This window comes from Sprattus sprattus (assembly GCF_963457725.1).
Source record: "Sprattus sprattus genome assembly, chromosome: 5".
NCBI classification, from domain to species: Eukaryota; Metazoa; Chordata; class Actinopteri; order Clupeiformes; family Clupeidae; genus Sprattus; species Sprattus sprattus.
In genome coordinates this window covers 42,591,453-42,605,390 of record NC_137924.1, presented here as the reverse complement: position 1 = coordinate 42,605,390, position 13,938 = coordinate 42,591,453, and the positions used below count along the sequence as shown (strand labels likewise).

Below are 13,938 nucleotides of genomic sequence, written 5' to 3'. Positions count from 1 at the left end.
ACAAGTGAAATAAAACCTTGGCCAAAAATAAATATATCAGTCATACTGTATATAAATGCAACTGTCAAAGTGCTATCAAAGTGTTAAATATGCACCTTAATCAGGTTAGGGGGTAGCTGAAGTGACTTTATGGCTTTGAGGTATACTGGCTTGAATTCTCAAGAACAGGCAAAGATAAAGCCTGAGAACTTCTAAATGTAATCTTATAGTCCAGGCAAAGTCATTTGGAGCCAAAAATAGAACTAATTCTAAAATATTTGTTTCAGCCTATATCATGGTGTCCAGAACAACATACTTTTAAAGTCCTAAGAAATCCTGGTTGAGGAAATATGTTTAATTCTCATCAATCCGTGATGTGTGTTAATAATGGCAGGCAACAATACACCCCAAAAATGTCATTTTTTCCCTTTACTCCTATCAAAATGAAACTTTACACAATGAAAGTGCCCATGAAAAGTAAACATCTTTTGTATTACAAGTTTCTTTTTAAATTCATTTGAATATGCACATGAGCTCCTCACTTATGTCCTAATTTTAATAGGCAGAAAACACCATTCATATGTATGACAAATACATCGGACCAATCTTCATCCAATCATCCTACTGCCAATGGGTGATGGCAATGCTGCTTTTAGACTGTCCTCTAACCTCTAAAAACCTCCCCTGTTGTTGCTACCTTGCCGTGGTGGGGGGGCTTGTGTGCCTCCGTGACCCTGAAGACTATACCAGAGGGGATACCCTGTACTACCAAGCCAGGCAGTTTTCAGTTTAGAGGCCAGTCTAAAAGCATCATTGCCATCACCCATTGGCAGTAGGATGATTCGATGAAGATTGGGCCGATGTATTTGTCATACAATGGTGTTTCTGCCTATGCAAATTAGGACATATTCAATAAGTGTGGAGCTCATGTGAAACTTGTAATTTAAAAAAAAAATACTTTTCATTTATACTTTAACTATGTAAAGTTTTATTGTGGTAGGAATAAAGGAATACAATTCAGCCTTTTTGGGTGTATTTTGGGCATATTCGATTAGTGTACATTTTTGCAATTACATTGTTTTACACATTTCTGATTTCATAGGACTTTTAGTATGTTGTTCTGGACACCTCATAGATGTGATCTTTGCTGGAAAAAAAAACATTTTACAATTAGTCTGTCATAAAACGTTACTTTGCCTGGACTATTAACATTATCCTTTTGTATCTTATTTGCAATGCATCGAAGACTGGTGCACACAATGTGGATTCAGTCCTCTCTGGGCGCCTGCCTGTTTACATGATGCTTGTGAACAAGGCCTGCTTTGCCAAAGCACGTGAATAATAAGTTTATCACGTGACTGTCGTTTCCAGTCATGGCCGACGACTACAGGCGACAGGGTTTTGAGCTAGAAAGAAGGATTTTTGAGTTGGACAACAAGTGTGCCACCTTAAAGACAGAAAAGCCAGGTAATGCGACATGTATTGAATTGCTGATCGCTTTTCCCGGAACTAACATTTCACTTGACTTAAACGTTAGGATTTTGCTGTCATCATTGAAGCCTCGTTATTGACTAGCTAACGTTAGCTAGCTCACTTTTACTGCTGCTGTTGTTGTTTAGCTGGCTAGTTAGCCAGCTGTGTAGCTAACTTAGCCAAACCGTATGAGTTGTGGGATTTGATAACGTTACTGACACGTTTGTGCATTTACACAATACATTAAAGGTCATTGTATTTACCATTAAGGATATTGATACGTGAAAGGTGAATTAGCATGTCAGCTAGTTATCGTAGCAGCTAACGTTAGTGTGTGGAACGTCATCATAAACAGTTCCTAGCTATTGCTGCTAGGCTAGCAATTCGTAGCTAACACACCGCGTTAGTCAAAATAATGATAATTGATAACCTAACGGTGTCATATTCGAAGGTGCTGAAAATAGTGGCAATTAGTATTAATTTAGGCAGTAATGTCTCACCACCGTGTTTGACTAAGTATACCCCCTGGCTTTTCGGCTTGCCGCATGATGTTTACAGGCAATAACGCTAACGTTAGCTGTGGCCAAACATGGGGAAAAACTTATGGCTAGCTAGGTGGAAATAACGTGTTCGTTTCTTTGGTGGCAAGGCAGTGCAATGTTACCAAGTACATTACGTTAACATAAAACAAGGTAGCTGGTGTTGGCTGTCTTGGCATGACTCAGATGCACAAAAACGTGGACCAAGGTAAAAGTAATTCTTGCCGCCTTGGTGTGTTGGCTGGACATACTGCAAAGACCAATCAAATAATCATTTTAATTACTGAAGAGACGATGTTGGCTACGTAGATTGTGTAGTTAAGCCATGCCTGTTGACAATGTCATATATACAATGGGCGTAAGCAATTAACAAACTCTATTTTTCCCTAGATGATGACTATTTACAGAATGCATCTGCCATTCTAGACAAGTTGAAAAACTATTACAGACAAGGGGGGGAGAGTGGCAGTCTCCCTAAATTGCTGCAGGATTACACACAGGTACAAGAGCCTATTTAATCCAATACTTGATGTTATTGTTTTTTTTCTTCCCTACGCATTGAAATGAGATAAGTAATGGAAAAATTATGTAATTGAGACCTTGAGTATTGTAAAGGACTTGTGATAAGAGCTGTATTGACTTCCAACGTACTGCTGTATAATGGATGTTTGTTTTACTGTGTAAGGCGTATCATTTAGGTCTAGTCTTTTAAAACGGTCACCGAGGCACTGTTTTGTATAGGAATCATGAAATTGCAAGTTTTGTAAGACTGGTGATGAGATCGGCCAGCGGTGCAGAATTGAAATATGTAGCTTTTCTATCTGTGAAAAAAACACCTGATGGACAGTATACACTAGATGTGTATTGTTTGACATAAGGGTATAACAGGTTTATTTGGCTTGGAAGACTTGGTGAAGTGCAAGCAAATAGTAAAAATAATATCTGGAAAGGAAGGCTGCAAAGGAATATTGATGAACTGAGATTTAAAGGAATGGCTTTAAATGACATCTTGGGTCGTATTCATAAAAATGCTGGTATACATCAGACTAAATGTCTGACATAAACTTAACTTAATTTACTAAATTGCCATGCCAGTGATTAGTGCAAAGGCAACCTGTTTCTGTAGCATTATGGTGCGCTGTGTCAGTAGACTATTTGGTTACCTACTGGCCTGCAGCTTCAGTCTCAATGAAAGAGGCAGGCACCTTCATACACTTTCAAGCTATTTAACTATATTAAATATCTTTTTGACTGTTAAAAAGATATTACACACATCATCCAAACGTCATATTTCTTTTTGTGCAGATGCACTCCAAATTGTCACACAGAACCAATCACTAGTGATGTGCAGCAGCAAGATGTCACTATGATGGGTTGCTCTGCACACCAGTTCCATTTAGTTCTCACAAAACCAAACCATACATAAGGAAACACAAGCCGTTATTGTACCATACTTAAAGTTAATGAATTGAGCTAGGAAAGTTATCCTCCACCACCAGCACCTTGACGCCCTTGCTTCCCTGCTGCGTGTCTAACTCCTAGTGGGCTCTCATAAGCCAGGCGGTCACTGAGTTAATCACTCCCACCTGGGTCCACAAATAGGATGAGTGCCACTACCAGTGACTGTACAAAATGAAGCCTCTGGAAGGAACTGGCTGGAGATTTTACCAAATATGGTCAGTTCCAGGCAGACCTGACAATTTTCTGTTTACTACACATGCTCTGCCTGCAAACATCACTTACTGTGCAGACTCTGGCTGCAGTTTTGCCAATATGGACGACTTTTGGATTCATTTCTTTATAACGTAAGCTATCTATACTTTTTACAGTCATTGGCTACTTCCAAAAGTAACAGACTGACGATGGCTTAGGCCGAAACGCGTCTGGAAATAAACTGGTCTTTAATATCAATGAGAAAAGCTTGAGAGTGCGGTTTTATTCTACTCAAAGTTAACATTCGTTTACTCGCACCAGAAAACGCATTTATTTTTTGGAAGTAGAGCGCGCCTATCCCTACTACTACCACCCAAAGTAACTCTGGAGGTTTCTGGGTAGCTAGTTGAGGTTGCTCAGGGAGACCCTGTGCCATCCCCACAATGTACTTCAGAGATTGCATCAGCTTGCCCATCTTCATGTTTAAAGCTTTTGTATTTGTTTTTTGTAAAGTTGTTTTACAGTAAACAGGGACACATTTGTAATTGTTCTTTTCACAAATGCAATGGTTGGGTCATTTACAGTGATAGTGGCATGATGTCGTACTGTGCCTAAATGACAAAAAAAACTAACTTGGTCAAACTTAACCTTTAGACTCCTCTAAGCTGGCACGAACAGAGACTGTTGCTTTATGTCCATTAATGAAACATGGTAGTATTCATTCATGTTTAATACATGAATAATAGTTATTCAGACACATTTTTGCAAAACTCCATCAAAACTGCCCTTCTATGGCCAGCCTCTAAAAAACTGCAGGAAACGTACCAGAAGGTGTTCCAAGCCAAACAAAGGGGTCCGAATAAAAATGCATTAACGTTTCGGTTTTGAGAGGTTGTAGTACTGATCCCTCCCTTCCCTGCTCCTTAAGCATGTGTGTGGATTGGCTAGGATTGTCTTGTTCTGAGCCACTATGTTTGCTTACCATTTACCAAGCCAGGACTGTATGAACACTGGAGCTTTTTCGACTGCAAGCATGACCAGACGGCTAGAGGACCTTGAGAACAAAAAGTGTATCGGATTGCAGACTGTACCTTTTAATACATATTTTGCTGTGTAATGCTAGGCAACAGTTTTCATCCATTCATATTTTAAAACATTAATTCTCAGAAGAATACAGCCACCTATTCCCTTGATTCATATTTCACACACACACACACAGATTTATAACTAAAAAAAAATTAACCATGATATTGTTTTGGCTTTCCCCCATCCATGCAGGTAATTCTTGATATCACATTTTATGAAGAGAATAAGCTGGTGGACCAGGAGTTCCCTGAAGAATGCTCCCCCTTCAAGATCCAGGAGCTGCTGCAGGATCTGACAGAGCCAGAGGTGCTGTCTGGAAGACTTGCACCGGCACAGGAGGTAATGGCCGCCACACGTCCCCCGCCTGCCTGCTGGAATGACTCGGGATGGTTTGGTCATGGTCGAGATGTGAAATCTGAGTTCATGCAGCGGGCTATCTCAGGGATTTGTCATGATTCATCAAAAACATTTCCAATTTCCAATTCCGAAGTGTTTTTTCCAGTTAATTTAGGGTTGCATATTAAGGGTTGCAAATATTTAAAGGTATTAAAAGTTTCTCTTGATCGACAGTCGCTAACAGTAATGAACAAGTAATCAATTATTTATTAACACCGAAGTTGTCTGCAGCATGGCGAACTGCCATGCTTTCCATGAGCAGGCCCACTGATTTCACCTGCCAGTCCTCCTCTATGCAGTGGCATATAACAGTTATGTAGCTCTCTGTTGTCAACGCAGTCCAACAGTCGGTTGTGATAGCAACATCAACCATAGCCAGCTGTATATTTAATGAATCCTTCCTTTCCGTGTGTAGTTCTTCCAGTTGATTTGTCAGTGTGCCTCTGGATGGGAAGCAATATCCTGGCTCAAGAAAGTTAGTCCACGTAAACCTTCACCATCAGCTGTGCTTAGTGGCACCATGTCATAAACGGGCCTGCCGGGACTGCGTGGTGAAACCACTACAGATGATCCAGAACGCGGCGGCACGTCTGGTGTTCAACCAACCAAAGAGGGCACATGTCACCCCGCTACTCATTGAGCTCCAACGGCTGCCGGTAGCTGCTCGCATTAAGTTCAAGTCACCTATGCTTGCCTACAAAGTGCTTACTGGTTCTGCTCCCACCTACCTAAATGCTCTTGTAAGGGCAAATGTTACACCCAGGACGCTGTGCACATCCAGTGAGCGTCGTCTGGCACTGCCGCCTGTGCAAGCACGGCAATCCAGACTATTCTCAGTTGTAGTTCCACGTTGGTGGAACGACCTGCCTAGCACTACCAGAGCAGGGGCGTCCCTCTCTACCTTTAAGAAGCTCTTGAAGACCCAACTCTTCAGAGAGCACCTCCCTTTCTAACTGGCACCTTGGCTTAACTTGCACTTAAGCAGTGACAGTCCCGCACTTCTTTTTCTTTCTATGTCGTTTTCTAGTAAAAAAAGTTTAAAAAGCTAAATGACTAAATGTAAATGTTAACTGTCATCACATATTAGTTTTGTGATTTAGTTAGCGTGCCTCTCATAGTAATGGTTTGTTCGAATCCACTGGAACTCTCGCCTGCCAGTAAGGTTGGATGTTGACTCTTTAAAGTGTACACAGGAGGACTTGTTGTAATAAACCTAATCATTGTGTCACAGTGGTTGCAATGCTCCATTTTTCATGTGAAATGGTCCCAAACCACACTCCCCTTCACCCGCTTCATCGTTGGTTATCAGGAACCACCCAACTAACCATTCATTATTTTAGTTTAGGATTTTTGATTATAGTCTTTATGGGATCGTTGATTAATGGTTAACAACCCTAAATTAAACAACATTTTCCAATTTTTTCCTGAAAGTGGTTATCACCTAACCTGGTCTAGATGATGATGATTATGATGATGATGATGATAATAATATACATTATAGTGTGGTATAATACCAGTAAAAACTGATTTGGAAAGCAACAGGTGGGTGGAGCCAGACATGCTATGGTTCATGTGAGGCAGCAATTTGCCCACAGGGCACGAAGAATGCCCAAGGGGGTTGCTCATTTAAATAAAGTTACTCAGTATAAAATATGCTTAATGTTCTTTCTCTGTGGTTGGTCCTCTGTTCCCCCTGGCTCAGGTGCAGTCGGTGCTGGGCCTGGAGCTGCTTGAGTGCCTGTACTGGAGGCGTGGGGCTCTGCTCTACATGTACTGCCACACCCTGCACCAGAGGAAGCAGTGGATTAAGCAGAACAAGGCCACCTTTCTCAAGGTTGGTGCAGGAAAACCTTAACTGTCTGGTAGTCATTGTTGAGTTACACCCTCACAAAAATGACTCGCCTTTCACATTTAAAAATCGACTGGTCTAATGCTTTTTCTACATTATGTGCCTTTTCTCCATTCCTTGTTTTAAGACCGATATATCGTGGTTGAGTCCTCCTGAAACCATTCATTATAGTCACATTAAAGCCAGCTCACTTTAACCATAAGTGGTCTTGGATGTCCCTTGTAGAAAAAAACAAGTGGCATTTGAATATAGCACACTGACCAAAGATACAAGTGACATAGGGAAATGCACCAAGATATATTGTAATGGCTTTTGATTGCAGCTGTGTATTGATGCATAAATGATGTAAAGAATAGTACATTGCATACAGAATTGATGTATGTGATTTCTATTGGCATCTTTCAGTGTCTCCAAGAAGGTGTCCGATACCTCATGAGGATGTTGCAAGTACGGAACTCAGTAAAAATTAATGATGGTGTAGTTTTCCATGACTCCACAACAGCAAATTTTCTGTCTGAAGGTAAAGATTATAATTCATTACATTACACATTGCATTTACATGTATTATACAGTTCAGTTCAAAAAGTTGGCCAAAAACACAACGGCAAATTTTCTGTCTGAAGGTAAAGATTATTAAGAATTACATTACACACTGCATTTACATTTATTATACAGTTATGTTCAAAATGTTGGCCAAAAACATGTGTTTTAAGAACATTTGATTTGAGTTTTGAGAAGTTAGATATCTAGCCTTGCAGCACCAGCTGTCTCGATAGAGACTTGATTATGACCATTTAAGTTCAGTGCTCTTGAAAATTGAGCTTAATCAGATATTCAAGAATTCTGAATTAAAACTCAATTGCATCAAAAAAATTCAAACATAGATGTAGAATTGATATAGAAGGACATTGCAAATACCTGGGGCAGCAAAGCAATGCGTTTTCAGTCAGATACTTATTTTTTGGATATTTGTTGTGTTGGCGTTTTTTTGTCTTACATGGATATGAATTATTGCAACATGCATCAGGCTTATCGGTAACATTTTCAGCAGTCTTTATACCTAATGTAATTTTAATTTTAGTTTTTAAGATTTATTTTTTGGGCTTTTTATGCCTTTGATTTGGATAGGACAGTGGAGATATGATAGGAAGCAGGGAGGAGAAGAGGTGGCGAGAGGATTGGGAAATGACATCAGGCCAGACTTGAAGCTGTGTCCTCCCTTGATGCTTTAAAATGGTTTCCTGTTGATCTTTTACAGGCATCTTTTCAGACACCCATTTGCTGACCATGATGTATATTGGAGAGATGTGTTTCTGGGCAGTGAAGTACGAGGACTGCAATGTGGACTCAATGGAGCGCAAAGAGGACCGGCTGCACTTCCGGGACATCGGCACGCAGATCCTGCATAAATACGTGTCAGCATGCGAGGGCCCCCTCCATGGCCAAGGTTGGAACACGGAGAATGCCAAGGAGATCCTTAGCATTCTACAATAAACATGGCAGATTGGGGTCAGAGTGACTGTTGCGTGAGTGTTGGGGAACAAGGGGGACAGCAATGGGTCCCCTTTAAAAAAAAAATCTACTCTCTAAAACTTTGAGGAAAAAAATAAAAGAAGCACTTACCTTCCAGATTCCAGACTTCTGGCTGGACATTTCTTTTCTCTGAGAATGTGGTTAATTTTTTAAAAAAAGAAAGAAAAGTATAATATAAAAGATATAAATCTAAACAATCACAAAAGCGATAACCTTTCTGGGAGAGAAACATCACACAACAGTAGTTTTGTATTTATTATTTTTTGCTTGTTTTTATTTATTTATTTTAATTTTAATTAATTACATTTATATATGACAGAAGGTACACATACCACAGATATGTTAATTCTACATATTCAGTACCCTTTCAAATGCAAGCAGTTTTTGTTATGCCATCTTTGTATCACCTTTGCTTGTAATGTAAAAAGTACACCTTTCTCCACTTTTGGCAAAATGTGTTGTGAACCGATGAGAGTTTTGATATTTTGATAGTACATTTCTAAATGGAGAACTGTACTGTGTTGGTATTCTTTCAAAAGTGCATTTCATTTTTTAATGTTCTCATCAAAATAAATTTTGGGTTAAAAAACATCAGGTGTCAGGTTATTTTTTTGTTGCAGTTGTGTTCTGTCTTTGACTTGACCGTTTAAATTATGTTCATATTTATTTGCAAAGCTAATTGAAATATAATTTGAGTTTGAATGAAAATTAGATGTTTAGTCAGAACCAGTGAATTTGAAGAGTAGTCTTCAGCGTGGCCATAGACTAACAGGCCTATTGAGCTGACACAAGCCTCTCGTTGGGCCCAATCCTACATATCATGATTTCTTGAGTGAACATCCTGTGACACTACCAGCGACATTGACTGCCCAGTTATATCACTAACTTTATCACTTGATTAATCCTTTAAATCTCTCTAATTCACTTAAATGAACTCCTGTTGTGGTTTGACTGGGAAGTATATCACTGCTTTAGTACCTGCTCTGGTGTCTTTTGACAGACTCACAAAGGCAGTGGAAGTGAGTCCAAAAGCTCAGCTGTTGGAAAGACCAAAGACTCAATCAGGATTACATTCTCCAAAAGACATATAGGCTATATCCATATAAGCAGGACAGCCATCATTTCAACTATGTATATGTGTTCATTCTCAAATGCTATCCAGGCCAATCCAAACTATACTCAACTCCAGACAGATTTCAGAAGACAAAAAATAGAATAAGCACTCTTTTGTGTAGTCAGATTGGACAAAAATTGATGGGGTGGGACAAGATTCTGTGTAAAATCAGTTGACCCACTACAAAAAGACAATATGCTTCATGCCAAGCTGATTGGGCTGGAAAGGGGGAAGTTTTTTGTTCTCGTTTTCTGTTTGGATTCTAACATGACAGAGTTAACTGATTAAGCACCATAAGGAGTTACTGAACAAGGAGCAGTGACTGAAGAAAAAGGTCCACTGTTGCTAAACTGGACTCAAGCAACCATGGGCTGCTGCCCTGACGAAGTCTGCAACTGAGTGGGGCCACCACACTAGATGAGGTGAGAGCATCTTCTTCAGTGATCATTGTAATCCTAAGCACAGACTGATCTACGGTGAGAATCATTACTATTGCAAAGAATTTAGAGCTAAGCTAAATTTCAGAGTAAGTGGCTAGTTTTTAGAACAGGACTATTTTCTCGTGTATGAAAATAAAGGTAGGTAAAGAAGCTAAAATAATGGGTTGTACAGGTTGACCTCATTAAATTGTATAAGTTGAATGTATACATAAGTGTGATCTGTGAATGCCACTGTTGTTTTTGTTTGTTTGTCTGATGACATTTAGATACATGTTTGTTTTGTCTTGACAGTCTAGAAGTAATGCAGAAGTAATGTTTTTTTTGTTTTATTCCTTACTAAAATAGAATTACTTTATTGTATTATACCTTCTTATACCATTATACTACCGCTAGAACTGCGTCTCTGCTAAAGTATGTTGTATGCGTAGTGACTGCGGAGCGATACTGTACACGAAGATGTGGCCAACGTGAGTGACTACATTATCCACATTTCAGTGTGCGTTTGGCAGAGACGTGAAACTTTCACTGTTTGCGGAAGATTTCGTTCTTCCTTTGGTGTATCTACATTTCTAGCATTCAGTTTGTTGGCTTCAAGAATCAAATGACAAATTATTTCCATGACTACAATGAAACCTGGCAATGAATCTGTGGTTAAAGGACACTTCCGGATTATTAAAAACAGACTATTTGGAGAGAAGCGTCCAAAGAATGTTGTCAATAGTTCTTTGCATGAAGGTTTGGGTGGTTTGGACACCTTACCGGTAAATATAAACATGTTTGTTCGTTTCTGTTACTACCTTTTAACTCTGTTTGACACGTTTAAAGAATTCAGGAGGATAACCTTACTGCTGTTTCTTAGGTGGAAATACAGTTCCTCATCATGACATTCCTGTCCCCTCAAGATCTCTGCGGACTGGGAGGTACCAGTCGGTATTGGCGAGTACGGATTCGACACCCTTCTCTTTGGAAATATTTTCTGTTGCGGGATCTGCCTCTGTGGTCATCAATTGATCACCTTTCAATGCCTGATATGGAGAGTCTCGAGAAAGCTCTGTGGGAGAGGTCATATTCAGAAAGCCGAGATTTTATGGCTGAGTAAGCACAGAGCAACTGTGCACACGGTTGTTAAGATGAGCAAGTATCCCACACATTGTCTTCTCTGAACAATTTTGTTGTTCATCAAAACAAACACACTGCATTCCACACTGGATAAAAAATACATTGGCCAGTTGATTTGACTAGGCTGCAGCCCTCACTGACCATTAAACAATATTCTCTCCTTGCATTCAGTTACCTCAGGGCTTGTCCAGCGTGTCGTGGCCTGTGGCATCAGTCAAGGCCAGCATATGAAACAGTGACCTCCTTCCTGAAGTCCATGGTGGTGACGGTCGAACCACGCTTTGCCATGTTTGGACCTGGACTGGAACAACTCGAGATTTCATGGGTGACAACCATAATGGACTCCCCCAACATCCTTACAGTCACAGGGGTGACCCAAAGACAAATCAATGGTAAGTGTGTGTTTTTGCCAAGTGTTACCTGCATAATCCTGTCTCGTAAAGAACCAACTTAAGATGTCTCTGTTTTCTGTTTTTGTTTAGTTGTCTTGTGTAGTTTTATGTACAGTGGCAAGCACAAGTTCAACATAACAGAGCTTTATTCAACTGACAGGTGAGACCTCGTTCAATTGACGGTTGAACCCTGCATGATACAGACGTATAAAGATAACAATGAAATAAATAAAAAACATGTAAATATAAGAGGTCCACAGTAGAAAGAAGAGGATGATAGAGGAAAGGAGGAATCCATATTCCAAAGGGAGTTCAGTAGATTCTTATGTGTTGAATCTGGTAATGGTTGTTGTTCTGCCTTTCAGGTCAGAGAGGGAGAGAGCTCGTTTAGATGCAGAATCAGGGAGGCCTGCGTTTAGCCTCACTCCCAACATTCAGGAAGTGTGCCAAGCTGTGAACGGATTCATCTTTGTGGTTAATGCAGAGCGGGGAAGAGGTAAGACCGAGGCGGTTATTGACAGATGTTAATGCTTTTAAAGTCAGAACAGAAACCTACAGTATAAACTGCATTAGAACTGGGAATAAACGCCACCAAGGTGCAACTGAGAACTTGTATCTGGAATGTAATTCTTCTCATAGCACATCAGTCGTGTGATGTTGTAACTACAGCTCCATTTTTGTGTTATAAATCACCCATCAAACACTATTTGTCTGTGTGTGTGTGTGTGTTTGTTTGTTTGTTTGTTTGTGTGTGTGTGTGTGTGTGTGTGTGTGTGTGTGTGTGTGTGTGTGTGTGTGTGTGTGTGTGTGTGTGTGTGTGTGTGTGTGTGTGTGTGTGTGTGTGTGTGTGTGTGTGTGTGTGTGTGTGTGTGTGTATAAGAATCCGATGAAGCGATGGAGAAGGAGTTTGCTCAGATCACGGCCATGCTGGAGCCTGTGTGGGGCCCCTCCTCTCGGCCCCTGCTGGTGTTGTCCTGCACGTCCCGAGAGGGGCCTGGGTGTCCCCGTGTCCCATGCCTGAAAACAGCCCAGCGGCTGAAGCTCAGCCTCTTGCCAAACCCCTGGATGGTGAGAAAATGTTACTCTGTTGTCTTATTGTGTGTTCCTGTGTGTGTAAACATTCAACACAGGACATCTTGTTGTAAGGGGTCATACTGACAACAACAGAGTTAGTTTTTTACAATGAGACTTAAAAGACCTGCATAGCCATTGATGTCACACATAATGAAGGATGTGAGCATATAGAGACTCACTTTGGGAATGGTGTGGATGAGGTGAATATTTAGAGTATAAGCATTGGTTATTATTGACATTAGTCTAGAATTAGTATTATAGAAAATCTGTGATGTGATAAAATATATTTAAAGGAATATGTGAAACCAAGTGATGTAAAAACATTCAATTTAAAGGTTTGAAAGAGTTTTACATTGTTGTTTTTAAGATATGAAATCTATCTCACTATCTCATTACTAGTGAAGCGCTTAACATGCAAATATCTGTGATGAACATTTCCCTTTCAATGGCCTCATCAGAAGATGTGTTTGTATTCTTTCAGGTGCAGGACACAGTGGCAGAGTCACTGTCAGGCTTTCTGGATGGTACTATGTGGTTACTCAGACAGGCTGGTATGAGAATCTAGCCCTGGAGAGACCTAGTTTATATAGGCGTTGTTAAGGCTGACAGGTGACATTAAGATGCTAACAGTGGTGACTCCTGTAAACGCGCAAACTCCTGTGAATGACAAGTCTCGATCAGCAAATGAAAATGAGACTCCCCCAGAGACGGGGGCTGGGGAAGGGATGGGCGCCCCTTTCATGACGTAGAGAAGTCCCAAATGGTTGACTCCACCTCGGCATTAGACTTGCAAGGTTGTGTTGAGCCATTTTTATAAAATGCAGATATTTATAAAATTGGTGATTTCGTCAATATTAACACCAGTATTGATATGTTTCCTCACAGTCATATCATTTAGTTTACAGCCCAAAAAAACATAAAATAGTTCTATTGGTTTTAAATCGATGGCATAGAAGTCGATTTACTCTGACACTGACCACATCTGGTTATTATTCAGTTACTCTTGTCTTTGTTGGTCGCTGGATAATGTGGGTACTCCAGCCACCAGCCCACTTGGAATGCCCTGGAAAATGCTTTTGTGAATTATAAAAATACCAGACTTGGACATATAATTCGAGGACACATGGCCATTTTTTACACAGGAGGAGGCAGAGGGATACAATTTGCAATCTAAAGTTTCCAGTTCTGCTGTTTACTTATATGTCACTTGCTTTTCTGGTTGTTTTCAAACCCTGGTTGCTCTTCTGGTTGTTTAAATCGCTGTTTAAACTGGGAGGTATTGATTAAGCAA

The 13,938-nt window shown here is 40.2% G+C and overlaps 2 protein-coding genes across 2 annotated transcripts; both read left to right on the top strand.

Annotated features, from left to right (window-relative positions):
• The first annotated feature begins 1,338 nt into the window (after nucleotides 1–1,338).
• rimoc1 (rab7a interacting mon1-ccz1 complex subunit 1) lies at nucleotides 1,339–9,091 on the top strand. Its single transcript, XM_080838305.1, has 6 exons — nucleotides 1,339–1,446; nucleotides 2,382–2,491; nucleotides 4,923–5,069; nucleotides 6,829–6,960; nucleotides 7,381–7,495; nucleotides 8,234–9,091. The coding sequence occupies exons 1-6, from the start codon at nucleotides 1,353–1,355 to the stop codon at nucleotides 8,467–8,469; spliced, it is 834 nt and encodes a 277-aa protein (XP_080694431.1). The 5' UTR covers nucleotides 1,339–1,352; the 3' UTR covers nucleotides 8,470–9,091.
• A 1,851-nt stretch (nucleotides 9,092–10,942) lies between these two features.
• Nucleotides 10,943–13,212, top strand: LOC308365264 (F-box only protein 4-like; the record flags this gene model as incomplete). The annotated part of the gene is made up of 6 exons (XM_080838641.1): nucleotides 10,943–11,157; nucleotides 11,353–11,573; nucleotides 11,664–11,733; nucleotides 11,939–12,069; nucleotides 12,454–12,641; nucleotides 13,129–13,212. The coding sequence occupies 6 exons, from the start codon at nucleotides 10,943–10,945 to the stop codon at nucleotides 13,210–13,212; spliced, it is 909 nt and encodes a 302-aa protein (XP_080694767.1).
• Nucleotides 13,213–13,938: the final 726 nt, after the last annotated feature.

Coding starts and splice junctions, on each gene's coding strand:
- rimoc1 (XM_080838305.1), top strand. CDS start 1,353: ATGGCCGACGACTACAGGCGACAGGGTTTTGAGCTAGAAAGAAGGATT. Junction 1,447..2,381: donor CTTAAAGACAGAAAAGCCAG/GTAATGCGACAT, acceptor ATTTTTCCCTAG/ATGATGACTATTTACAGAAT. Junction 2,492..4,922: donor TGCTGCAGGATTACACACAG/GTACAAGAGCCT, acceptor CCATCCATGCAG/GTAATTCTTGATATCACATT.